Raw genomic sequence first — 27,579 nt, 5'->3', positions numbered from 1 at the left:
CTACAATTAAAGACATACACTGGCCTTTTTTATCCTCTCTTCTCTTTTCTGCCTTCTCTCCTTACTTATATATCCAATAGTGATCTCCCCTTATAGTGTGCCTTTTCTGAATTTAATGCCATGTCATTAGACCCTAATACACTATCTATTTAAAGAACTCCCTCAATCTATCAGTCTTAACTGAACTCTGTCTTCACATTGAGGTGACTGTTGAAGCCTCAATGGAATATATAACTGGTAACTATGTGAAATGAGAAAAAGACACATCCTTGATGTAGAGCAGGTCCCATGGAGGCCCTTGGCTAGGGCTAGAGTTTTTATGGCACCCCTTCACCTGGGAAAACAAAGCTCTATGATCTAGTTAAGCAAATGAACCATACACTAGATTTCAGTCTATCTGCAAAATGCACAACCGTGGGTGGCAGTCCTAGGATACTGTTCTGTAATTCTTTGAATGGATATTAACTCATTGCCTCATACTGTTCCATCATAAAACTAGGAAGCAGTATCCACTTTCTCTTAGCATTCTTGACTATTTCCAGGCTGTGATTTTTTTTTTTAAATAAAAGATTTTTATTGTGATTGTAATGTATGTTTTGATTCTAATGTAATGTAATAAATGCCTCCTCCTCTGAGGTTCATACCACCTCTATACAGTTCTCTCCCATGCTTCCTTACACGATAGTGACTTTTGGCCACAACTCCATATTCACTGATGACTTTAACCATGTTCTTTCTATTCAAACTCATCATCCTGGACCTTAAAAATTCCCTAGCCTGTTCTGTGAGCTTCACAATCAAGGACTTTGGCCTTCAACTATATTTCAGCCACTTAATGTTATATATTTTTCCTCATATGTAGCACACAGTAGTATTCAAATATTAAATCCTTACATCAATGTACTTTTTAATTTGAACTATGTCATCACTCAAAAATGCCCTAACAGTAAATTTTAAAACTCCAAAAGCACCCCACCTTTAACCATAGTAAGTTTTTCTTCTGGCTTTCTGGCTTCCTTACGTCTAATATTACCTCCTGTCCAACCTTGTTACCATCTCTAATGCCTTAACTTCTCCTTGTGCTTGGAGTTTGTTGACCTCATCTAGATTTTACATCATTACAGAGCTTTACATCCACAGGGAACCATTTTACTTTTTATCTTATTTTATCAACATGATAACTGTACTCTTTAATCCCCATCACCTATTTCACGCATCCCCCATCCACCTTCCCTCTGGTAACCATCAGTTTGTTCTCTACAGTTAAAGGTCTGTTTCTTAGTTTAAATAGTAAAGGTCTGTTTCTTGGTTTATCTCTCCCTCTTTTTCCCCCTTAGGTCGTTTGTTTAGTTTCTCAAATTCCGCACAAGTGAGATCATATGGTATTTATCTTTCTCTGACTTATTTCACTTAGCATTATACTCTGAGCTCTATTCATGTCATTGCAAAGGGCAAGATTTCATTCCTTTTTTATGGCTGAATAATATCCCGCTGTATATACATACACCACATCTTTATTCATCTATCAGTGAGCATTTGGGCTGCTTCCATAGTTTGGCTATTGTAAATAATGCAGTAAACACAGGGGTGCATATATCCCTCTTAGTGTTTTTGTATTTTTGGGGTAAATACCCAGTAGTGCTGGATCCTAGGGCAGTTCTATTTTTAACTGTGTGAGGAACCTCCATGCTGTTTTCCACAGTGTCTACACCAGTTTGTGTTCCCACCAACAGTGTGTGAGAGGGTTCCTTTTTCTCCATTTCCTTGCCAACACCTGTTGTTTCTTGTTTTAGATTTTAGCCATTCTGACAGGTATGAGGTGATTATTTCCTTGTAGTTTTGATTTGCATTTTCCTGTTGATCAGTGATGCTGAGCACAGATTTTACATCCTTCATTAAAGAGCTCCACGTCCACACGTTATTACTTTATAACCTTTTTTTTTTGCTAGCACCCTTAAATATCTTTGTCCCTGTTTGTCTCTTGTGTGGGGCCTAAAAACCTCCAACACAGACCTATCCAATTATTGCTCTGTCAAATGTTACACGGGGAAAAAAAAAAATCACACAACCAGACTTCAATATATTACAAAGCTGAAGTAATCAAAACAGTATGGGGGGGCGCCTGGGTGGCTCAGTCGTTAAGCGTCTGCCTTCGGCTCAGGTCATGATCCCAGGGTCCTGGGATCGAGCCCTGCATCGGGCTCCCTGCTCCACAGGAAGCCTGCTTCTCTTCTACCACTCGCCCTGCTTGTGTTCCCTCTCTCTGTTAAATAAATAAATCTTTAAAACAAAAAACAAAAACCAAAAACAGTATGGTACTTTTTTATGGCTGAATAATATTCCACTGTATATACATACACCACATCTTTATCTATTCATCTATCAGTGAGCATTTGGGCTGCAAATGCTCACTGAAATAGGCATATAGATCCATGGAACAGAACAGAAACCCAGAAATGAACCCACAATTTTATGGTCAATTAATCTTTGACAAAACAGGAAAGAATACACAACAGGAAAAAGACCATCCTCAACCAATGGTATTGGGAAAACTGGACAGCTATATGCAAAAGAATGAAACTGGACCACTTTCTTATACCATACACACAAATAAATTCAAAATGGATTAAAGACCTAAATGTGACATCTGAAACCATAAATCCTAGAAGAAAGCACAGGTAATAAGATCTCTAACATTGGCTGTAGCAACATTTTTCTAGATATGTCTCCTGAGGGAAGGGAAATAAAAGCAAAAATAAACTACTGGGACTACATCAAAATAAAAAGCTTCTGCACAGCAAAGGAAACAATCAACAAAACTAAAAGGACACCTATTGAATGGGAGAAGAGATTTTGCAAATGACATAGCCAATAAAGGGTTAGTATCTAAAATATACAAAAAACTTACACAAACCAACACCCAAACAACAAAGAATCCAATTAAATGGGCAGAAGACATGAACAGACATTTCTGCAAAGACATACAGATGACCAACACATGAAAAGATAATCAGTTTCACTGATCATCAGGGAAATGCAAATCAAAAACTACAGGAAATAATGTTTATTGCAACATTATTTACAATAGCCAAACTATGGAAGTCAACCCGTAAGCAGACTATGGAAGCCAAACCTCTATGTTTATTGCAGCATTATTTACAATAGCCAACCTATGGAAGCAGCCCAAGTGCTCATCGAGATAGATGAATAAATATGTGGTATATGTATATACAACAGATTATTCGGCCGTAAAAAAAGGAATGAAAGCTTGCCATCTGCAATGACATGGATGAAACTAGAGTATAATGTTACGTGAAATAAGTGAGAGAAAGATAAATACCATATGATTTCCCTTGTGTGGAATTTAAGAAACAAAACAAACAAGCAAAGGGAAAAAAAAAAAGAGAGGGAGAGATAACCAAGAAACAGACTCTTTACTATAGAGAACAAACTGATAGTTACCAGAGGGGAGGTGGGTAGGGGAATGGGTGAAATAGGTGATGGGGATTAAGGAGTGCACTTGTTGCGATAAGCACTGGGTGATGTACGGAATTGTTTAGTCACTACACTATACACCTGAAACTAATATTACACTGTATGTTAAATACTAGAATTAAAAAAAGAAATCACACAACTATACAAACTGGTAAGACTTCAAGGTTTATGATATCCAGTGTCAGCAGAGACTTTTAACACTGCTTAGAAATGTGTCTCCAGGTATTTCTTCCCTTAGTCCTCAGTAGTTATTAAAAAGAAATACTCAGCTACAAACGACTGAGTAAATAATGGTGTATTCATACCACATAAAACTATCCATCCATTATTTTGGTGGATGAAGACTTATTGATGCCTTTGTGACAGATTAAATTATAAAGCAATTAAGACCTTATTATAGTATGACTGCACGTTTTAAAGATTTTATTTATTTATTCGAAGGAGAGAGAGAGAGCATGCACACAAGTGGGGGATTAAAGCAGAGGGAGAGAGAGGAGCAGGCTCTCCCCACTGAGCAGGGAGCCTGATGCAGGGCTCAATTCCAAGACCCTGGGATCATGACCTGAGTTGAAGGCAGACGCCCAACCGACTGAGCCACCCAGATGCCCCCAGTATGACTCCATATTTTAAAATAATGTATGCGAGTTGGAATAAAAAAAAAAGTTAAAGACCAAGAAAACACCAAGGTGTTATAGTGATTTCCCTGGGAAGTAGCAGGGTTATAGGCAGTCTGTCTTTATCTGTATTTTGTAATATTTTATTTGCTTAAAATTTAGCTGTCCAGCTTGGATGCTGGATATAAACACTGTAAGATGGGGGTGCCTGGCTGGCTCAGTCTGTGGAGCATGTGACTCTTGATCTCAGGGTTTTGAGTCTGAGCCCCCATGTTGGGTTTACTTAAATAAAAAAGAAGATATTACTTAAAAATAAAATCTCAAAAAAGAAAATAAAAGAACAACAACACAGAAATATAAACACTGTGAGATGGCTACGATAAGGGCTCTGCTGCAGCGCCTCTGCGAACTGGACACATCCCCTGGCATGCATTCCACCAAGAATTACAGGGTAGTAGAAAAAGTCCAGGCAACGACAAGATCCTAGATGTGGCCTGGAAGTACCCTCTCTCCAGCATCCTTGAATTTCCTTCACTAGTCAGGCCAGTAATGTCATCCATGGATCAATGCTATGTGTCTTTTTTGCTTTGCCACCTGGGCTCCTGAGTGTTCCTGGAACAATCACAAAGCAGGACTAACAATACTATAGAAATATCTAATTTTACTATTCTGCCATGGCTGGGGATTCAGCAGTACCTGTCAATCCTTTTACTTCGTTCATTTCCTCTCCCACCCTAGCTCAGTGACTGTTTCAATTCATTAATGTTGTCAAGCTACTCAAAGCTTCTCACTCTCAGCAAGCAATCTTGATTTCTTTAAAAATGAGTAAACTGAGGCTAAAAGGGCATGACTGTTTCAATTTCCTCCCTGATACCTACTTATCCATAATCCTACCTTCTTATAGAAAAGGAAAACCTTACCTTCTTACCAAAAAATGAGTTTATTCCTTGTTGAAGACCAACCTATCCACCTACCCTTGTTGGTATTCCCATTCTGCCTCCTTTGGAATCTCTCTTAATGAAAACATCACTACCACAAATCTCTCATGATTAAGAGTCAATGTGCAGCCATCATCCTGACAACCAATTTCTAGTTTTCATTTCATATCCAAACCACATATACACCATGAACCACTTTTCATTCCTCTATAATTGGGGTTCTTTTTCTTAAGATGCTTTTAAAATTTTTATTTATTTGACAGAGAGAGACAGCAAGAGAGGGAACACAAGCAGGGGGAGCGGAAGAGGGAGAAACAGGCTTCCCACTGAGCAGGGAGCCCGACACGGGGCTTGATCCCAGGACCCCTGGATCATGACCTGAGCCAAAGGCAGATGCTTAACTGACTGAGCCACCCAAGTGCCCCCTTACTTATTCATTTTTTAAAGTTTTTATTCGTATTCCAGTTAGTTAACATACAGTCTAATATTAGTTTCAGATGTACAATATAATCTGAGTTCTGCCACCCCAAACCCTAGTGAAACTACTAGAAGGGTTTTCAAGGACTTCTTTACTGTAAAATTCAATGGACTTTTTTTTGTTCTAGATCGATAATTAATCCTTGACGCTCTCTATTCCTTTTGCTTCTTGGATCTTAAATTCTTCTGCTTCTCTGCGTACCTTTCTAGTCACTCTTTTCATTACAGGCTCCTCTTTCCCTGTCTGTGACTTCGATGTTTAATGTTGCCCAGTCATTTTCCTAGGTTATCTCACCTATTCTGAGATTTGAATTACTACCAGTATGCTGATGATACTCAAAAATAGAATCTCTAGCCTAGATCTAGATACTCAGACAACTCTCTAGATATTACGGAGGGATCTCAAACTTAAGAGGTCTAAAAATGAACTCACTGTCTTGCCACCAGGTAGATACTAATCAGTGGTAGAATCATTTATCCATTTGCTAAAAATGTACGTCTTGGCTTTATTTCTATCTTCTACCAGAAAACTGAGTAAGTCTGTTGAGCTTTCTATAAACTGGTAAAGTTCTGTAAAGAATAAATCAAGAACCTACCTTAAACTTTATTTTTGGCTTTTGTGTTTCTGTAGAGGCCTTTCCTTTTTCTGCTTCCTCTTCCTCATCAGAATCACTATGAGAATCTGATGATTTAGACTCTTCTAGGGTACCAAGTGGCTTTTCATTGACTTTACTAGAAAGCAGATCGCCAGAGTGTGGAATGAAATCATCAGGTTTTTCCCATCTGGATTCTATTCAACACATTTTAATAGTCATGTTATTTAGTTACCAACTCTATTCAGAAGTAATTCCCAATATAACACTCCCTGTCACTTACAAACGTATTATTTTTTTAACCTTTTCATAATATATTAACAGCACTGCATCTCTTTTACACTATCATTTGATCAAGAAGATAATAAGTAAGAGTTCCCAAAGCTCTTCCTCTTTTATCTTTTGAGAGTTGGTTTCAATCTGGATTCCAGATGTATAAACTACAGCCCCAGTGGAAAGAAACCTAAGAATTGGGCAATGCCTTCTAAGGACTGTCACACTTTATCTGACACCAGTATCAGGAAACATGTGCTAATGAGCACACATAAGATTTCCTGGAATTTATTTATCACAAAGATTTCCTGGGATCCTCACAGAGTGACACCATACTGTGAAGACCTGAATGAATATAATTTGTCATTTTTATACTAGGAAAAAAATAATCTCTATTGAACTCTACTGCCATCCAGTGGTTTACTGGGCTTTTAGTAAAATGATAGCATTTCTTTCTTTCGTTTTTTTTTTAAAGATTTTTATTTATTTGACAGAGACACAGCAAGAGAGGGAAAACAAGCAGGGGGAGCAGAAGAGGGAGAAGCAGGCTTCCCGCTGAGCAGCGAGTCCTATGCAGGGATCGATCCCAGCACCCTGGGATCATGACCAGAGGCGAAGGCAGACGCTTAACGACTGAGCCACCCAGGTGCCCCATGATAGCATTTCTAATTATCTTGCAATTAGTCTCTATTTTTAGTGTAATAAAAGGGAAGGGGATGCTAAGATTTACTGTCCAACTGAGACAGTTTTAAGAGTGAAAGGAGCTGTATCAATAATTACACTTGTCTACACATAAGCTGAAACTGTTTGAGGGCAAATCAATTTGTACAGCCCCTTATTAAAAGAGGGTGCGCTTTCCAGGGCGCCTGGCTGGCTCAGTCAATGGAGCATGCGACTCTTGATCTCAGGGTTGTAAGTTTGAGCCCCACACTGGGTGTAGTGATTACTTAAAAATAAAATCTTTTTTTAAAGATTTTATTTATTTATTTGACAGAGAGGGAACACAAGCAGAGGGAGTAAGAGAGGGAGAAGCAGGCCGCCCACTGAGCAGGGAGCCTGATGTGGGGCTTGATCCCAGGACCCTGTGATCATGACCTGAGCTGAAGGCAGATGCTTAACAACTGAGCCACCCAGGCACCCCAAAAATAATATCTTAAAAAAAAAAAAGGTGCTTTCCAACAATAAAAAAACATACATTATTTCCTTATGCATATTTCATGTGAATAACAAAAAAAAAAAAAAAAAAAAAACTTTCAGGAAATAATTTAAGCACCTACTATGTATCAGGTATTGTTCTGGGAACTTTATAGATACCTGACCTTCATGACCCGAGAGTATACATGATCACCCCAATTTTACATAAGAGCAGCTACAGGTGTAGTGGCTTTTATATAGCTGGTAAGGGAAGAAGCTATGCATTAAGCTCAGATCCAACTTTCCACCTATATTATATCACTATATTATTTTATCTTTAGAAACTTTCAGTACCTCAATTTTTCTGAGCTAGAACCATTACTATCGTTGGGCAGACTAGGTATCTACTTAGAGCCTAAAAGGGCTTTTTCCTCCTAAAAGATTTAATGCTATGTGTTCGGATAGTAGAAATTTAATAAATAATTAAATAAAGCCTCTCAAAGTTATATTGACACCATACATACTTCGGTAAATTTAACTGTAGGAGAAACTACAATTACTTGTTGACCCATTCTATAAAATTAAATTAGAAAAAATGTCAACTTGAAAAACTTAGATAATAATTAGGTAAGAATAGTTATGCATGTTTTATAAATATTTACACATAACTGAAACATTATTCAATTAGTAAAAGTGAAAATTTGACAATCTCAGCCACTGCTAAAATAACTTCAGTTTTGCTTTTTAGAAAAGGAAAAGGCAAGTTGAATTAGGTGATTTCTAAGGTACATTTCAAGGTAATGATTATATTTCTACAATAATCATAATAAAAGCCAATAATGATAAAGTAAAAATGATTTTTAAAATTTGTGAATGGAGTATCAATTGAGAATGAGCAGCACAGTATATTACATACAAAAATCTTCCTGCTTTTCCATTGTATTGTTTTTAAATTACAAAATACCCACAAGCTGTGGATATATGTTGATCACTATACTAAAATTCCCAAGTTCCCTTCATTAGCAGGCTAATAAACAGTTCGAGGTACAATTTTATACAGTTAGGATAATCAAAGGTAGTACTTACCTCCTGTTTCTGTATTATAATAGTAGGTATAACCATCTTCACTTACTCCTTCTACCCAAACAGTCTTCCCTGCTGTCTAATGGGAGGAAAAAACAGCGTAAACTGAAGTTAATGAAGTAGTTACACTCTATTAAAATAACTAAGGCAGAATCAGCTACCTTCCCTTTCCTCTTAACACCTGGGAGTGAGAGGGGCAGTACTGATTATGGAAGCTTGGTTTGTGTTAATCATGAACTAACTTTCAGAGAGAGAATGTCACACCTCTGAAAGACAGGAACAATTCTCTGCCAATGAACAGGGACATCTGAATGGCAACCAACTATAAATCAACTGATAATATTTGCCCTGCATGGAGTTTTTAGGTAGGTATCACTTTTCCACCTCCACCCAACCTCCTCACAAAAGCATTATAGGAAGAAAGGAACAAAGTGTGTATAGGGGGGCTTATTTGGAAGTAAGTTTGCTTAATAGAACTCTTTTATAAAAACCCCAGAAACCAATCAGTTTAAAGCAAAGACACCATCATTGTGCTCCAGTTACCTTTTTTAAGTTTCCTTGAAATCCTTCCGGTCTCTCCCACTGGGATGCTTAAAGCAAAATATACTTCATTAATAAAATTTTTTCGCTTAAAAAGAAAAGCAACTCAAAAAATTTAATTTAGCAAAAATTTACAAGACTTTCAATGTGTACAAAGCGCTATAGGCCTATAGTTAAACACATAATTGAAAAATAAAAAACCAGTATACATCCCAGTGGTATTGTACAGAACATATGTGAGTGATATTTAACCAAGAAGGAAGAACAGAATGAAGGATTCGAAATTACTGGGACTTCCACAAGAATTATTAGACATAGGTAGGGGTTCTCTTAAAGACCTCACGGAATTCAGGCTTGAAGTTTTTTTGTTTGTTTTAAAGATTTATTTATTTATCTGAGAGCGAGCACAAGCGAGTGTGTGCGCCCCTGTGTGCATGGGAGGCGGGGTAGAGGGAGAGAACCCTAGGCAGACTTCCTGGAGATCATGGAGCCCGACGTGGGGCTTGGTCCCACAATGCATGAAATGACGATCTGAGCCAAAACGAAGAGTTGGATGCTCAACTGACTGAGGCACCCAGGTGCCCCCAGGCTTGAAGAAAAGTTTTTAAAAGCTTATTATACTATTTTTTTTTTTAGTCATCTCTACACCCAACACAGGGCTCAAACTCATGACCCCAAAATTAAGAGTCATGTGCTTTTCCGGCTGAGTCAGCCAGGTGCCCCAGGCTTGATAAGTTCTGAAGGAATGAGATGGCTGTTTGACATCCTGAGGAGGGGAGAGTGAGAGACAGAATGAATGACTTAAGAGAAGCAAGATGAAAGATGCAAGAATTTAAAAACAGCTGACCCTTGAACACCACGGGTTTGAACTGTGCAGGTCCACTTTTAAGCCGATTTTTAAAAATATATATATTGGAAATTTTTTGAGAGAATTGTGACAGTTTAAAAAAAAACAGATGAACCACGTAGTCTAGAAATACCGAAAAATTTAACAAAAAGGTATTACTGTAAAAATACAGTATGTAATACATGTAACACACAAAATGTGTGTGTCAACTGTTTATGTCATCTGTAAGGCCTCCAGTCAACAGTAGGCTATTACTTGCTAAGTTTTTGGGGAGTCAAAAGTTAAATACCAATGATCCAGTAATTCCACTATGGGCATATACTCAAAGAAAATGAGAACACTAACTTGAAAAGATAAATGCACCCCTATGTTTATTGCAGCATTACTTATATAACATAATAACGTCTATTGTTATATATAGACAGCATACAGAAGCGACCCAAGTGTTCACTGACAGATGAGTGGCTAAAAATGTGAGATACATATCTCTCTCCCTCTTTCTCACACACACACACACACAATTAGCCATAAAAAAATAAAATCTTGCTATTTCTTACAGCATGGATGAACCTAGAGGATATTATGCTAAGTGATATAGATCAAACAGAGAAAGACAAATACCATATGATTTCACTTGCATGTATAGTCTAAAAAACAAAACAAAACAAATAAAACCAGACTTTTAAATATTGAGAACTGCTGGTTGCCAGAAGGGAGGTGAATTGGGGGACAGGTGAAATAGGTGAAGGGGATGAAAAGGTTTAAACTTCTAGTTATAAAATAAGTAAGCCATGGAGATGAAGAAAAGGACAGGAGAGGGAATACAGTCAATAAAATTGCAATAGTGTTGTATGGTGACAACACTTGTGGTGAGCATGGGTTAATGTACAGAATTGTCAAATCACTATGTTGTATACCTGAAACTGATATAACACTGTGTATCAACTATACTTTAAAAAAAAGTTATAAGCACATTTTCGACCACATGGGGTAGGGAGGGGTTGGTGCCCCTAACACCTGTGTTGTTCAAGGGTTTTGCTGAGACCAAGAGTATAGACAGTAGGATGGTGAACAAAGGAAGCAAGCAATAGGAATTAGAAGGGAGAAACACAGAATTAATAGTTTAAAAAAAATCTTTTTAAGAAAAGATTTTATTTACTTATTTATTTTAGAAAGAGGGAGGAAGGGGTGCCTGGGTGGCTCAGTTGCTTAAGTGTCTGCCTTTGGCTCAGGTCATGGTCTCAGGGTCTTGGGATTGAGCCCTGAATTGGGCTCCCTGCTCAGCGGGGAGTCTGCTTCTCCCTCTGCCTGATGCTCCCCCCCTGGCTTGTGCTCTCTCTCAAATACATAAATAAAATCTTTAAAAAAAAAAAAGAAAGAGGGAGAAAAAGAGAGAGCATGAGGGGGTGGGGTGCAGAGGGAGCAGGAGAGAGAGAATCTCAAGCAGACTCCACACTGAGCCAGGAGCCTGACATGGGGCTCAATCCCACAACCCTGAGATCATGACCTGAGCTGAAATCAAGAGTTGGATGCTTAACCAACTGAGCCACCCAAGTGCCCCATTAATAAACAGTTTCTATGTAAATTTGAGAAAGACTTATGATCCTTAGCATACAATCATTTGTGGTTCACTGCTGACTAACACACACTTCTCTTAAGGCTCAGTGCAAACTGTGAGTGGTTATTATTATTTCTATGTAGTCCAAAACTGTGATTCTAAAAATCATAATAATTATAATACTTAGAGCCCAAGGTTTTTTTCATGATTAACTCTGATCTCATTTCCTACCTTTCTGATTATTCTTTTTTTTCCTGGCTTTTCTTTCCTTTCCTTCAATAAATGTACTATCCACCCTTTGTACTTCTCGTTCTCTTCTTTCTCCTTGTGATCTCATATACTCCTGAAAGTTAAGATATTATCTACATTTCTAGACATAATTTATCTCCCTAATTCCAGACTCTAATCAGCTACTGAAAACTACCACATGAATGTTCTAGAGGTACCTCAACCTCAACATACCAAAAACTGAATTTATTATTGTCCCACTTTAACTTACTCTATTTCTGTATTCCATACCTCAGTAAATGGCACGATCATCCTCCTAGCCCTCCATGACACAGCCCCAATCTATTTTTCCAGCCTCTTTCTTCTGCTAGGACATCTTCAGAGAACTGTATATTTTACCTCCACCAGATGAATGTTTCCCAAACTTTCAAACTTTTTAAAGCTTCATATTGTTTCACCTGTTTGGAATGTTTGCTTCACCCTCGTAATAACCTACTACAATCATTTTCAATCAAAATACCTATAAAGTGTCTATACCATGCCAGGCACTGTTTTGTGCTAGGGATATAAATGGTGAATTAGAAGAAATCATTCATGATGTTCTCCTCTTAATTTATAGATCACTTCAAAAGTAACTTCTGTGATAATCTCTCAGATCCACATAATCACAATTAATCCCTCACCATTCAGAGTTCCTATACAATTCTATATCTCTATTACATTACAGCACTTTAAAACTTCTCCTTGTATCATGTTTATTTCTGATCTTAAGTTTTATATTTCCGGAGAGTAAGATGCTACATAAATGTATTTACTTATCTCAGAATTTGTATGAAAAAAATCCCTAATACATTTAGTTTTAAAGGAAAACAAAAAGTTATTTTTGATATTCCCACTGGATAACACCATTGTGTATTTTATTAGAAAGTGATAACCAAAACATGAATAGGAGGGGGGGTTTCTCTACTACAAGACAGCTACACAAAAAAGAAAATGGTTCTGGCTCCCAGTCTGGTTTTGGATAGAAAATCTCTCCCACAGAATGTTTTAAGAACCTCTGCAATTTGTAAAGTGGATCTAAAATGCCTTATTTCCATGTAAAATGCTTTATTTCCATGTAGTTCATACTTAAAAGATTTTATTGAGAAAATATAAAGGTTTAACTTATTTGTAAGGAACCCATTCTTAAAAAAAAAAAAAATTTGAGAGCGAGCGAGCGAGAGCACAAGAGGGGAGGCAGGGGGTGAGGGAGACAGAGGGAGGAGGAGAAGCAGACTCACCGCTGAGCAGGAAGCAAGACGCCAGCCTCTACGGGACTTGATCCCAGGACCCTGAGATCATGACCTGAGCTGAAGACAGATGCTTAACTGACTGAGCCACCCAGGTGCCCCATAAGGAATCCATTCTTAAGGCTTTAACTAAGTATGATGTTGAGTCACTATAAGAAAGGTGCCTTTTTAAAGGGCACATGACTTTTTTACCATTGTGGCAAAGATGTAAAGTTACGGTCTTCCATTGCTTAAATGTTCCAATATTAACTAAAACAAATAAATGGTCAGTTATCATTCTTACTAGTTCTATGCCTAAACGACCTACCTCCTGTGATAAGATCATAATAGTAATGGTAACCCTCAGAGGTTATGCCTTCTACCCATCTGCCCTTTGAAGGGTTTTTCTTTTTCTTCTTTTCCTTCTGCTGATTTGATGCAGGGGTGGGTGGGACAGTGCTTGTTACCAGTGATATGCTTGGCTCTGAAATTTCTAGAGAAAAAGATACAAGAAAGATGAAGTACCAACACACTTTTTTTTCCTGGTGTAAAACACTGATAATGTTATTCCAATCAAAAGCTTGACAAGAAGATTCTTTTGGGAACTTGACAAATTATAATAAAGCTCATTTGGAAAACTAAATGTGCACAAATATCTAGAATTATAAAACAATAAAACAGAAGTGACGGGGGAATCTAGTTCTACCAGATGTTAAAACTTATTCTAAAACAGTTGGTACCAAAAAAAAAGTAAAACTGATCCAGGAGTAGGCAAACATATGAATGAAACAGAACAAAGAGTAAACAGACCCAAATGTAGATTCCTGGTGCTTCTTTTTTTTTTTTTATTATGTTATGTTAATCACCATACATTACATCATTAGTTTTTGATGTAGAGTTCCATGATTCATTGTTTGCGTGTAACACCCAGTGCTCAGATTCCTGGTGCTTATTAGAAAAAGAAATCATGTAACAAATCATGTTGGATTAACTGGTTAATTATTTGGAAAAAAGTAAAGCTATTCCCCACTCCATGGCCCCTCCCATGTTTGGACATCAATATAAACTTCAGATCAAAGATATGTGAAAAAAAAAAAAACACAAAATAAAATAACATTAAACTTAACTACATACAAATCCAAATATTCCGTATAGCAAAAACAAAAAAATAAAACAATATAATGCTATGTTAATAGGATTAAAAATTTTTAAAAACTAAAAAAAAAAAAGACAAATATTTACAACAAATATGGCTCATGGTTTAACGTTCATAACAAAGATTCCTTACAAATAAATCCAATATTCTAACAGAAGATGGACAAAAAGTACAAAGACAGCTTGTATTAGCTATCAAAATATAAAATATATTCACACTTTGATTCTGCAACCTCATCTCTAGAGATTAAACTTACAGAGATAAATGTAAAAAAACACGCCTGCATAAGGGTGTTCACTGAAGCATTCATTCTAACAGTGAAAACTAAGCAACTTAAATGTTAGTGTAGAAGAGATTAAATAAGTTATGGCACTTTTATGGTATTTTATACCCTTTATTGAACACTTATTACAAGTGGTCACTGTAATAAGCAGTTTATACCATTATGTACTTAATTTTTGTGAAAATCAGAGGTTGTATAGCTAGCAAGTGGCAATTCTGGTGGATTCCAAAGTCTGTGCTCCTAACCACTCTGTAGCCACTAAACATGATGTATGTCCTTAATTATTTAAAAGAAAGGAAATACTTGATATGTTATTGAGGGAAAAAATAAAACCACCTCCAACTAGACTATAATGTGGAGTATAACTTAAAAAAGAAAATTCTAAAGATGTCTGGGATAATCTTAAAAGCAGTTTTAAAAAGTCCTTTCTTTGTACTGCATTATGGTGCTTTAAGGGGAATGTATATCCTATTTAAGAAAACAAGACTATGAAAAATAATAGGAAAAATCCTCTGAATACATTCAAATACAAAATGCTAAGACTGATTTGCTCATAGGTTAGCATAATGAAACCTCTCAATCCATATAATTGATGAGATGAATTTTCAACGACGCCTCTTTAATTCTGCAGGAACACCTCTCTTTTTCTCCTTTAAGCTTATAGCTTTATCCTCATGGAAATACATCCCCACCCCTTCCTTTTAACTAACAATGTCCAGGAGAATATTTTTAAAGTCTGGTTACAACTGTCCTTATTTGATGAGTGCAATACCAATTAACTTATTATTCTGCTTAAAAACTTAACGGAAAGAAGTTTTTAGAGTAAAGAATATCATTCCATGTTGACTATCTCAACCATTAAGCAAGATCAACAACTGGGACTGCTATATGCCTGGTTTAAAGACAATGGATTTGTCATGGAAGAAATGCTGACAGAAAAGTTCCCGAGTTAAAGTCTAAGTTCTTCAACAAGATAGATACACTCTAATTAAATAAATGCCTTTTATCTGGAGCTGAGTTATCTTCAAACCCCCAAATTATTTACCTTCTTGCTGGTGACCATGGGGAAAAAAGGGAATGCTTATATACTGCTGGTGTATGTAAACTGACAAATACCCAGAATTATAAAACAGAAGTGATAAGGGGAATCTAGTTCTACCAGATGTTAAAAACTTATTCTAAAACAATTGGTACCAAAATAAACTGGTCCAACCACTATGGAGAACTTATGGAGGTTCCTCAAAAAATTAAAAATAGGTCTACCATATGACCCAGCAATTTCACTTCTGGGTATATATTCACTGGAAATATAAGCAGGATTTCAAAGAGATATATGCACTCCCATACCTACTACAGTATTACTCATGACAGCCAAGATACATAAATAACCTTAATGCCCATCAACCAGATGAATGGATAAAAAAAAAATAGTACATATATATAATGGGTTACTATTCAGCCATGAGACAGGAGGATATCTTGCCATTTGCAACAACATGGATGGAATTTGAGCATACTGTGATAAGTGAGGTAAGTTAAAGAGAAGACAAGCATACTGTTATAGTATCACTTGTATGTGGAATCTAAAAAAGAGTCAAACTCAGAAAACCAGAAAGTAAAACTTATTTCCAGGGGAGGTTGGGGGATTAAGGCTGATACCCTTTAAGTTTATAAACTTGCAATGAGTAGTACATAAGCCACAGAGATTGAATGCAGAGTATAATGAATATAGACAACAATACTGTAATAGGTAATCTGATAAATATTGCTTCAGTAGCAATCCCATTACGATATATAAATGCATCAAAGTAACACCTGCATAAACAATGTTTTATGTCAAATTTATCCAATTAAAAAAAAATTATCTACCTTCTAGTGGTAAAATCAGTAAATTTGTCCACAATAGGCTAATTCACTATAACTCAACCACATAAACAAACATAATTCATAGTTTCGACCATATGGATAAAGTAAACTGTGGTTATAATGCAAGGCCTATTTTTTAATGAATAGTTCTTTTTAGCCAAGTACCTAAAAACCTCAACTGTGCCTGAAATGAACACTGACCTAGGACAGAACTAGGACTAGCTAACCACCAAGGTAGTATGGTTATGAATGGAGGTGTTAAAAGATGAAGCTTTAAAAGTAAAACAAAAGTGCATGAGCAAAGTCCCACAGTCTAAATACAGCTATGATGCACAGGAAAAGGACTAAGAGTATACCCTGAGTGTATAACCCCTTTATGGAAACAATAAAAGCTCACTGAGCATGACCTCTGATGTTAGTTTTAAAACATGCTGGCTGCTTTTTTACCTGACTCTAAGCCAAGCCTTTTCAAATCCTCTTGGTATGCTTTCAGGGCAGCTGCCTCCATTGCGGCAAACTCCTTTGATGCCTTTTCTTCTTCCTTTGCCTTATCCAGGCTTTTCTGTTTAATCTATGTGAGACACATATAAAATTGAAAGCCAGTTAAAGGACTGATACTTACATAGAAAAATTGGCAAAGAAAGAAAGAAACTAAATTACCTCACTGATCCTCTTTGCCACATTTTCCTTATGATTCTTTCCTCTTTCGTGAAATTCAACACTCTTGAAAATTAATAAGAGAAAATGCAAAAGAAAGTTACATCAACATCATAATGTTCATAGTAAAGTAACAGTAAATATGGGAATGGGACATAACAAAATTGAAATTAAAATGACAGAAAAATAATTTTAATGCAAATTGGTCTTTTTATCAAATGATGGGAGGGAACTGAACCATGTTACTTATTATTATATCCTCTGACGAAGTTTCCTTTGGTGCTTAAAATAAACTATGATGACCATATCAATGGAGAAAAATACAAGGTACCCGTGATGACTAATCTAGTGAATATGATCGTAATGAGGACTCAAACAAGACATGAAGCCAAAAGGGGAGTGGAAAAAAAAAAAAAACTTCAAGAAACACCTCTCAACGTAAAATGTCAAAACCATTAAGTCTCTAAAATTTGTACTGCTCTGGAAACACAGAGAATAAACAATAATATTAGAACTTATTCCTCCAAACTGAGAGAAAAGTAGACAGTAAGGAATTCCTCCTAAATTATAAACAAATACTTTTACACACTGTGGTAATGGTATGAAATGTACAACTCCAATGGAGGACAATTTGGCACTATCTACCAAAATTTGGCTGCTGGAATGGAGAACAAAGCTCCCTACGTACTGATGTGGAGAGAGCTCCAGGACATACTGTTCAATTTAAAAAACAAACAAACAAATACCAAACTATGGTGAAGGATAGTGTGTATGGTATCCTACGTTTTACATATGTTGAAATTAAAACCTATGTGTGCATATAGAAACAATGAAGAATGGACAAGAAAATGAAAAAAAAGTGGTAACTTACAAAAAATGATGGTGACTGGATGGGACAAAGGAGTGAGTGAATGTTATCACCTATTTAAAACAGTCAGGAATGCTCCCTAAATTGCAAATGTCTGGTTGTATGCAATAAGAAATTTCTGGTAAACCTTGCAAAATAAATTTTGTCAATCAAATCTTAGCTAAGCTATCCTGAAGTACTACCATGAATTCCTCTTTAAAGTGAGACATTGTAAAACAAAGGTTCACCTTCTATTTTTCATATATCAGGTTTCCTAAATTATGCCACACAAAGAATATTCAAGGCCCATTCAAAAACAAAATAATTTTGTTTCTAATTAAAGGTTAAGCTGATGTATATTAACAATCCAAGGAGAAGAAAGACTATCATAGAAGACATTATTTACTCATCATGACTCCTAAAATTCACTGAACTGACTAGGTACCCCAAAAGAAGAGAAACTATCAGTGATTTGTATAGATTTCAAAATTTGTGGCATTTATGTGTAAGAATGGCCTAAGTTAAACAAGATAGTTGAGAGCTTTAGCAACTATTCAAGAGACCAAAAATCGAAACAAAACCCTGGAGAAAAATATCCCCAAACTCCTGTAGACAGCAGTAAATAAAAGTCTATCAAAGAAGTGTAACATTGTTAAAAATGGGGCCACTGTTCCGTTGTGCATGCAACTCTATCAACTAAAAAGGATAGGAATATATATTTAAAAGATACCCAGGTGTTTATGTACTATGTGTATATTATTATGACATGCAAAGGGGAAAAAATCAGTGATGCTTTTGTTTTATGTCTTAAAAGCTTAATCTAGATTAAGAGATACAGTAATGAGGTGCTTAATAAAGCTGCTATTTTCATATTCCATGAAAGAGGTAATGATGTTCTTTAAAATTTAACCATTTATAGCTACAAAGCTCTGCAAATATATTTAATTATTTCTGGAGTAGAAAAGATGCAAAATAAACTACAATAATGTTCCTTTTTACGTATTAAGGGTTTTGCCCTTTTGTTTCTTTTTATATGGTAGTATTAAACATCATAATGTGGATAAACATGGATGAGATGACCCACCCAACATCCATTTTCTGAATGTGACTGAAGGACCATAGAGAAATAATTTGGCTTAATATATAATCAAATTTAAGCTGATGAAAAGGAAGAAGGCTCACGGCTTTCCTGCAAGAAATGAAAAGACAACAGAAATCTTTCAATGCTTTGAAAAATCAAGAGCAATGTATATGAAGGTGCTTCGTAAATACTGAGTTTAGATCAAAAAGAAACACAGGAATACAATATTATTAAACTCTCTAATAGTGGAAATATCATACAGGCCTATTGTCCGCTATCCAACACTTGCAGTAATCACAGAATTTCTTTGGTTGCGACTTCCAGTAGTCTGCCCTGAAAAAGGGAAAAACAAGTCTGAGCTTATTTATAATTAAAAAGGTAAAATTGTGCATGTTTTTACATCTTCTTAGAGTTTGAAGTATAAGCCCCTGTTACTACTGAATCTTGTCTTGTTACACACATTACCTTTAGCATTTAATTCACTGCAGCAGTTAGCTGAAATTGTTGCCAGTAGAAAAGAAAAAGTCTGCACTGGATTTAAAACTCCCTTTAATAAAATTGCTTTAAAAAAATTTTTTTTCTCATTTGCCACTGCCATCGGTGTGAAGAAATAAGATACATCTTGGAAAAGATTTCACTATGCCTTTCCGGCATTTTGGGAGGTTGCTGTAATGGAGGCCTGAAGAAGCTCAAAGTTTGCTTTAAATCAAGTTATTTCCACCAAAACAACAAAGAACAAAACTCCTTTGGTGGGAGACTGGTTCCTCCGAGACTATCAGTTAATACAATTTGTTCTTGAGCCTCAGGGCAAGAAAGAGTTGGAAAAGCCAACGGACCTCTTAGCCTGCAAGACTTGGGGCGGGGTGGGGAGTCACTACGCTAACCAAGACTGGCCGTTTCTACCAGTCGGAGAAGGCGGCGGTGGCCGGAGTCCAACCCTAAAGTTTCACAATACCCCTGGGTTCACGCGCTACAGAAACGAATAGGGTGCTTGCGACCCCCAGCTATGCAAGTGAGGGAGCACCCGGTCGCTTGGCGGGCAGTTCAACCTCAACTGGCCGCCAGCCTCCCTCCCGAAGCCCGAGTTTCAGGCCTCCAAGGCGCTCCGCAGGATAGCATTTCTAAGCGCCCAGAGAACCGGCCCTGCCGGTCTGGTGCCGGTCCCGAGCGAGTTAAGAGCACCTCCGTCACGCCTCCAGCCGAAGGGAGGTGGGGGGGGGTGGTGGTGGAGGGCGAGACCCGGCGGAGAAAGGGCCGCCCAGAGGAACAACACCTCGTTGTTTAGAGCCTGAGACCCGACTCACATGACTGGACCAGCCGCTCCGCGCGTCGCCCCCGGGTCCGGCTCGAGCTCGTGTTCCCCACGCGGGGCGACTCGGGACCCGGTCCGCCGCGAGGCCCACCCGAGCCTCCAAACCCGAACACCTCCCTCTTTCCCCGGGACCAGGGTTCCACGGTTCGCAACTACGGGTGCCCGGGCGACTCAAACCGCGTTCGAAATCTCCTCCTCTTCCCCTCCCCCTACGGGGCGGTACCCCGGGAGCCTGAGAGGTGGGGTCGGTATAAAGGGGTTGAGGTCACCGAGAAGGGGTGAAAGCGCGACGGGACCTGAGCCGAAGGACAGGAACCTCACGCCTCAAATCCCCGCATCATCCCGCCTTCACTCTCTTTTCCCCTGGGATCCAGAACCTCCACCCTTCTAGGCTCGCTGGCTCGTGGCCGAGGAGCCTGCGCGCCGCCTCCGCCCCGAACGCAAACAGCTGTTCCCCGAGACGTCGCCGCCCTCAACTTTGCCAACCAGTCCGCACGCACTTTGACCAGCGAAGCAACCCGGACCTGTAGGCTGGGGGCCGTTGGCGGAGTTAGAAAAAGAAAAGTGAAACAGCTGGTTTCGGGGCAGCGAGTTGCTGGGCTTTGCCTCAGAACTTTCCGGAGGCGGCGGAGTGGCCCCGCCCCGCCCCCACGCGCACGGGCCGGTCTAGTTCTTTCGCTCGGGGAGCGCGTGGGCAGCGGCGGCGGCGGCGGCGGCTGCGGCGGCTCGAGTGGCGCAGAGGCGGCGGGGGGAGTAGCCGCGCGGGGAAGCGGAGTGGAGGCAGTGGGGGCGCGTGCGCTTGTCAGGTGAGTCACGGCGGCGTCTCTATCAGCACTTCCCATATGGTCTAGCGGTTAGGATTCCTGGTTTTCACCCAGGCGGCCCGGGTTCGACTCCCGGTATGGGAACGTTGTAACTTTTTTTTTTTTTTTTTTTTTTAACCGAATGGGTAAACTCACTTATTTTATTTCCGATATTCTGGCTCTCTTCTTGTCTCGTTCTCGTGATGTTTGTGAAAAACGAGCATTAGTGTAGTCGTTGGTGACTTCGTGACCCGGGCTGCCCCGGGCGGCCGGAGGAGCGAGTACGCTGGGGTCCCTCGCCTCCCTCCTCTGGCTGGGGGGGCTGAGCCGCCGGGGAGTTTCACTTTCCAGGGGCTGCCCTCCCGCCCCGCCCCTCCGCCCCGAGTCGTCCTTTTCCAGACGCTCGGGAGGTGATGATTAACTCTGGCTTCTCTTTATCTTCTCCCAGCGCCCCCCCCCCTGGGGCCCACACCCTCCGCGGCCGCGGTTTTCCGACCGGCCCAAGTGACGCGGGGCGTGTTCACCCCCTGCCCTCGCGCCGGGAGTCCGCACCCCGTTCGGAGTCCTCGTTCTCTTTCCGCCGGCTGTTTACGGGACCCCCCCCTCGCCCCCGGCACAAAGCCGCCTGTCGCGGGGCGCGCGGCGGCGTGGCGGTCTGGCGAGCCTCGGTGCCCTCGGGCGCGCTTTCCCGTCCGCGCCGCTGCCCGTCACCCGCCCGATCGGCCGCGTGTCCACTCGGCTGTCCCGCAGCGGCCGAGCCCGCCGGTCAGCTCGGTCCAACCTGACCTCGGGGGCGCTCGTTTCAGCGCACCAAAGTCCCGCGGACTCCAGAGCCACAGGCTTGAGTGCCACTGCCTGGGGAGGCCTCCGGGGAAGGGAATTGTCCCCGCTCGCCACCCCCCAATCCTCCCGCCCCGCTTTAAAGCGCGCACACAGCCGCGCGCGCACATGCTGCGGAGACGAAAAATACCACTATGATGAGATGTCTTTAAAGAAGAAATTTACTTTGCAAAGGGTCTAACGTTTTGAGCGCCGCGGATAGAAAAATCTTAGGGTGGAGGTGGGGCTTGGAAGAGAGAAAATTGGCTGGAGACTGGGGAGGGGATGTTATAACAAAGTTTCACTGTATTTTTAAATATAGAAGCCCTGTGTTTATTACAAAGAAGGGGCAGCTGTGTCAGCAGCATGTGAGCTGTAAATGAAACAAAAGCGTTATCTTAAACGCAAGCTGAAATTAGAAAATGGGGTGAGCTATAATGTTTAGTCCATTGGGCCTCTGGGAACAAATGGAGACGGAAAAAGTGGCTCTTGTGGGTACGTTTATGGTCAGTGCCATTAATAAGAGCAGAAGATTGGTGGTTAATGTGCGCATTCCCAAACTTTTATATTTTAACTGCACAGTGAGTTTTGAAATAATCTGTTAACGTGATCCGCATGATTAAGGAATAATCATTTTTACGTTGTAAGTAAACTTTCGTAATTAAAAATATTTTATCTCTTCGTTAACTCAGTTTTTACGACAAGCACCATCACACGCTTTTGGAAAGTTCCTGATGTTCAGGTTCGTGTTAGTAGGTTGTGGGTACAATACTAAATGGAATTGTATTTTCGCTCCTCTGATTAGCTTGCGATTCACCTTGTGTGAATCTTCCACCTTCTCTGTACTCTGGGTTTACAGCCGTAAATTCTGGAAAATACATATCGTTTAGAAACTTTAGGTGGAGTTGCGAGAATTGTTGAGCAATTCTTGAATAGTTAATGCAAGTGGAAAAGTTTTATTTATGTGGGGAAAGTTTCATTTGAATGAAGAGCGGGATTGTGTCATTAAGAAACCACTTACTAAAGAATTCAGTCGGAATTTGGAAGGAAGGAAAGACTCCTCTGCCTTGTCTCCGGAGAGGGCTTAACTTTACTTCACCTTGCATTTTGTGATGACCTGGTATCATATTGTGATTGGATGTGATTTTCAACTGAGCACCGAAGAATTGCAGATAGCTTTGCTTTATATATATCTGAAGGTATGCTGAGGGAAGTAGTTTGGTGACAATATTTCTCAGACCCCTATACTGTTGTGGACCAGGGCAAACAGGGTAAGGCAATATCTGAGTTGCAGAAGTGACTGCTGCAGGAACACAGAGGTGAGACATCACTTGTACTCCTGAGAACTGGCAAAGAGAGGTAGAGGGGAGAGAGTTTGCCCTGGACCTTGAAGAACTGGTTGGATTTCTCCTGGTGGGGAATGTGTATCTTAAAGCTGAGGGGAGTGGAGGGTGGGTGGCTGGGTGGGGGGCTAGGAGGGGGAGGTGGGGTCAACAAGTATGAAGCTGGCAAATAGTCTGAACACAGTGCCTAGAGGGAGAGGCATGGGAGATCAAACTGTGATGGTAGAAGAGAATTTCACCTTAATAAAGCTTGACTAGGTAATGGGTTCTTTTATCAAAGGAGTAGCATTTATGTTACTGGAGTTTTAAAAACATTTTCTTCTTTAAAAAAACAAATATGGCAGTAATATGTGAAAACTGTTCTTAAAAAATTCAAGCAATATAGAGACTTGTGCCCATGTTTTGTTTTTGTTTTTTTTTTTTTGTTTGACAGAGAGAGAGACAGCGAGAGAGGGAACACAAGCAGGGGGAGTGGGAGAGGGAGAAGCAGGCTTCCTGCTGAGCAGGGAGCCTGATGCGGGGCTCGATCCCAAGACCCTGGGATCATGACCTGAGCCGAAGGCAGACGCTTAACGCCTGGGCCACCCAGGCGCCCCTGTGCCCATGTTTTATGTTTGCCAGTTGAATATTAATTTTTAATTAGTAGAATGAGAAAAGCAATCAGAATTCAATTCAAAAGAATGAAATCTCGGTTTAAATCATGAGCGTTATATGCAACTGTATTCTTACTGGCGTGCTTTATTGAAAATGATCTTAATATTTTAAGACTGAGCTGCTAGTTACTGTCAGTAAGGCATACACCTTAAATTGGTTAAGGCTCAGTGATAAATTTGTAAGGCTTCATTCATATGCTTGTGTCTTGTTACCAAGAAGGCCATTGGTAGTCATGTTTTAGGTGTCCTCCCTTGGGCCACAGAGTAAAGTGATACTAATTGAATGGTACATATTTACCTAAGTAGTCTCTTTAATATTTGCTAATATTAGGTGCAATCAGAAGATATGTGACCATTTAAGGAATGTTTTCACAGTTGAACACCTATATTAAAGAAATATAAGGGATTAAAAAATGATGGCATTTAAAATCCAAGGACTTTACCGTGGTTGAATATTATCTGCCTCTACCCCCCCCCAACTTCACCTCCTACCTTCTCTGCCTCTTCATTATACATCAGCCACACTGGCTTCCTCTTTGTTCCTTGACCATGCCAGACTTGTTCTTTTCTCACTTTTATTTCTTGGTGTTACCACTGCCTAGAATATTCCCCCTCCAGCTTTTCATATTTCAGGTCAACATTACCTCCTCAGTGAGGTCTTTCTGATCACCCTTTTCTTTTGGTTACTTTACTCTCTTTTGTTTTCTCCTTTTTCTTAATACTTGAGCACATTTTTTTTTCTATTTATTATCTTTTTTCCACTAGAGTATAAGCTCCATGAGGGTAAGGATACTGAATAGTGAAATCATTCTTGCTCTTTAAGATTCAAACAGTAGTGAAGTAGTTGGAACCCTCATGCAATGCTGGTAGACTGTAAAGTGATGTGCAGTCTCTGGAAAACAGGATGGCAGTTCCCTCAAAATGTTAAACATAGAGTTACCATACGACCCGGCCTTTCCATTCAAGAGAAATTAAAACCCGCCTGCACAAAAACTTGTACACGTTTAGAGGAACATTATTCATAAGCAGAAAGTGAAAGTGCAAATATCAACTGAATAATTAAATGAAATGTATCTATACAATCAAATATTATTTGGCAATAAAGGAGAATGAACTGATACATACCACAACATGGATCAGTTTCAAGATTGTTAGGCTAAGCAGAAGAAGCCAGCTCAAAAGACCACATTTTATATGATTCCATTTATATGAACTGTCCATAATAGGCAATTCTATAAGAGAAAGAGGATAGATAGATGATGGTTGCCTAGGATTGGGAGGTGAGTGGGCAGTGGTTACGGGCTCGGAGTGACTGCTAATGGAGATAGAGGTTACTTTTTAGAGTGATTGTCCTAAAATAATCTAATAATGATAACGGTTGCACAACTCAGTAAATAACCTAAACACTGAATTCTACTCTTTGAATGGGTAAACTATGATATGTAGATTATATCAACAAAACTTAAAAAGAAAAGATTGAAGTAGTAAAAAGCATATATAATATTTTGTCTTTACATTTTATATTTATCATTTGGATAGTAAGCATTTAGAAACATTAGTGGAATAATTTAACACTGCGGTTCTAGCTCCTAGATAGTCCAGGAATGGAGCAAGTGTTCAGTAAATAGCTGATGAAGGAGGTTAACCTATACAGATAATTATGATACAACGTATAGTGTGATAAATGCTCAGAGAGAACTAAGCCAAGAGTTATATGGGTTTGAAGGCCTCCAGAATATCACATCTGGATTCATGTGAAGTGAATGGGGAAAGGCCTCCTGTAGGAGGGCTTTCAGATGGGCTTTGAGGTCTGGCTAGGCTTTTGCTGGTGGAGATGATGTGGTGGAAAGCCAGGCATTAAGAAGGAAGCCTGCAGGAGCAGCGGCACATTAACAGTTGCTAGCACATTTTGGCCGAACTGAGGGTGTAAGTAGGATAGGAATTGGAAAGAAGGCTGCAAAAATAGATTAGGGCCTGCAGCAGACAGTGTCCGTGCCGTCAGATCTCTGGTGTCTTTATCATCCCCCCAACCCCTAGTATGCTTCCAGGGGCGCTTCTCTACTTGCAGAGCGCTGAAGTGCTTGGGGGTTTATCCCCTCACCCCTAACGAGACTCCAATTCAGACTGTCCAGTCAAGAGAATAACTTCCAAGCAGGGACTTTGACTTGTTCCTTTCTGTACCATCAGCACCATGCAAAAAATACATTTGAATGAACGAAAACCAGGAAGGTGGAAGGTCTATTCAAAGTGAAGTTTATTTTACAGATCCCCTTACCTCTTCCAGAGCACTCAGGAAATTTTGGAAGGTTCTGATTGTGAAGGTCTTTGAATTTGGGGATAAGGAATTTACTTAGCTGGGAGAAGGGATTTCTAGTAATATAAGTGTTTTGATGAAATTATTTTGGTAGTAGTGTGCAGGATGAGCTGTAGAAATGAGGGATTGTGTTTGTATTGTCCACTCTCATCTTCCTCTTCCTGCTCCCCCTCTCCCTTTGGGTTAGGCCTTAAACAAGGTGGAGTGTCTCCAGAAGTACAGAAATAATTGAATAGCTCTCCTTGTCTCTATTGTCTCCGTAAATAGGGTGGTAGTAGCAGAATACAAAGGATGAGATTTAAAAAAAGGTAAAATGGAAGAAAAAATTGGAAGATGTCAGGAAGTAAATACTCCTAAAAGAAATAGGGAGGTTACAAAGCATAGTTTTTTTGTTGTTGTTGTTTGTTTTTTTGGCGAGAACAGGCAATTTTTGCTCCTAGGCTTGGTCAGACAGTAAACTATTGCCCACCTGTATGTGTATGTGGGTGTGGCTTTTTGAATACTAAAATTGTACATTGAATCTAGAGACAAATTTAAGGCTGTGAGACTGCCACCCTGTGGACAGTATAACTTAAACCTAATATCATCAAGAATTCTAATAAAACTTCATTCATTTGAAATTCACTATTTTAGAACTCATTATGGTTCTTTTATATCAGTATATATGGGTTATGTAATTAAATGGCAAGTTGAAATTTGTTTTCTGAACTTTTTCTGAGGCTTTTATTTTTTATTTTTTAAAATTTTTATTGTTATGTTAATCACCATACATTACATCATTCGTTTTTGATGTAGTGCTCCATGATTCATTGTTTGCGTAGAACACCCAGTGCTCCATGCAGAACGTGCCCTCTTTAATACCCATCACCAGGCTAACCCATCCCCCCACCCCCCCCTCCCCTCTAGAACCCTCAGTTTGTTTTTCAGAGTCCATCGTCTCTCATGGTTCGTCTCCCCCTCCGACTTACTCCCTTTCATCCTTCCCCTCCTGCTATCTTCTTTTTTTTTCCTTAACATATATTGCATTATTTGTTTCAGAAGTACAGATCTGTGATTCAACAGTCTTGAACAATTCACAGCGCTCACCCTCCCCAATGTCTATCACCCAGCCACCCCATCCCTCCCACCCCCCACCACTCCAGCAACCCTCAGTTTCTGAGGCTTTTAAATAAAGGAAATTTAAAATACAATCAATAGCTTTAGGGAGTTGCAAAGAAATTTAAGAATGCTTTTTAGATACTTCTTTGCTCCAGAAATTTCTTATCAAAAAGTGTGTTTTTTAAAACATTGTGGCGGGGACGCCTGGGTGGCTGAGTTGGGTAAGTATCTGCCTTCAGCTCAGATCATGATCTCAGAGTACTGGGGTCAAGTCCCGCATCTGCTTCTCCCTCTGCCTG

At 39.4% G+C, this 27,579-nt stretch overlaps 2 protein-coding genes and 1 non-coding gene across 4 annotated transcripts in view; 2 read left to right on the top strand and 1 right to left on the bottom strand.

Annotated features, from left to right (window-relative positions):
• The window catches only part of WBP4 (WW domain binding protein 4), a 59,896-nt gene extending 38,367 nt beyond the window's left edge, over positions 1-21,529 (bottom strand). Inside the window, exons 1-8 of one of the 2 annotated variants that reach the window (XM_073894488.1) lie at positions 21,210-21,529; positions 19,199-19,271; positions 17,014-17,076; positions 16,801-16,924; positions 13,377-13,541; positions 9,151-9,197; positions 8,611-8,686; positions 6,121-6,314 (exon numbers count right to left, since the gene is read on the bottom strand). In XM_073894488.1, the coding sequence (XP_073750589.1) occupies positions 6,121-6,314; positions 8,611-8,686; positions 9,151-9,197; positions 13,377-13,541; positions 16,801-16,861 (543 nt within the window). In that variant the 5' untranslated portion in view covers positions 16,862-16,924; positions 17,014-17,076; positions 19,199-19,271; positions 21,210-21,529. Of the gene's footprint in view, positions 1-6,120; positions 6,315-8,610; positions 8,687-9,150; positions 9,198-13,376; positions 13,542-16,800; positions 16,925-17,013; positions 17,077-19,198; positions 19,272-20,242; positions 20,523-21,209 lie in introns of those variants that run through there. The other variant, XM_025874809.2, reaches the window with a different exon arrangement.
• The window catches only part of ELF1 (E74 like ETS transcription factor 1), a 106,448-nt gene continuing 99,511 nt past the window's right edge, over positions 20,643-27,579 (top strand). The window contains exon 1 of the mRNA XM_025874806.2: positions 20,643-21,056. The gene's annotated coding sequence lies outside the window, so the exon portion shown is untranslated. The remainder of the gene's footprint in view (positions 21,057-27,579) is intronic.
• Positions 21,087-21,158, top strand: TRNAE-UUC (transfer RNA glutamic acid (anticodon UUC)). The gene has a single exon. It is a non-coding gene; the product is annotated as a tRNA-Glu (tRNA).

Source organism: Callorhinus ursinus, unplaced genomic scaffold (genome assembly GCF_003265705.2).
Source record: "Callorhinus ursinus isolate GAN/ISIS: 27379988/994484 unplaced genomic scaffold, GSC_fseal_2.0 scaffold7, whole genome shotgun sequence".
Taxonomy (NCBI): domain Eukaryota; kingdom Metazoa; phylum Chordata; class Mammalia; order Carnivora; family Otariidae; genus Callorhinus; species Callorhinus ursinus.
Note: the sequence above shows the minus strand (reverse complement) of the source record. Positions and strands in the feature narration are given on the sequence as shown.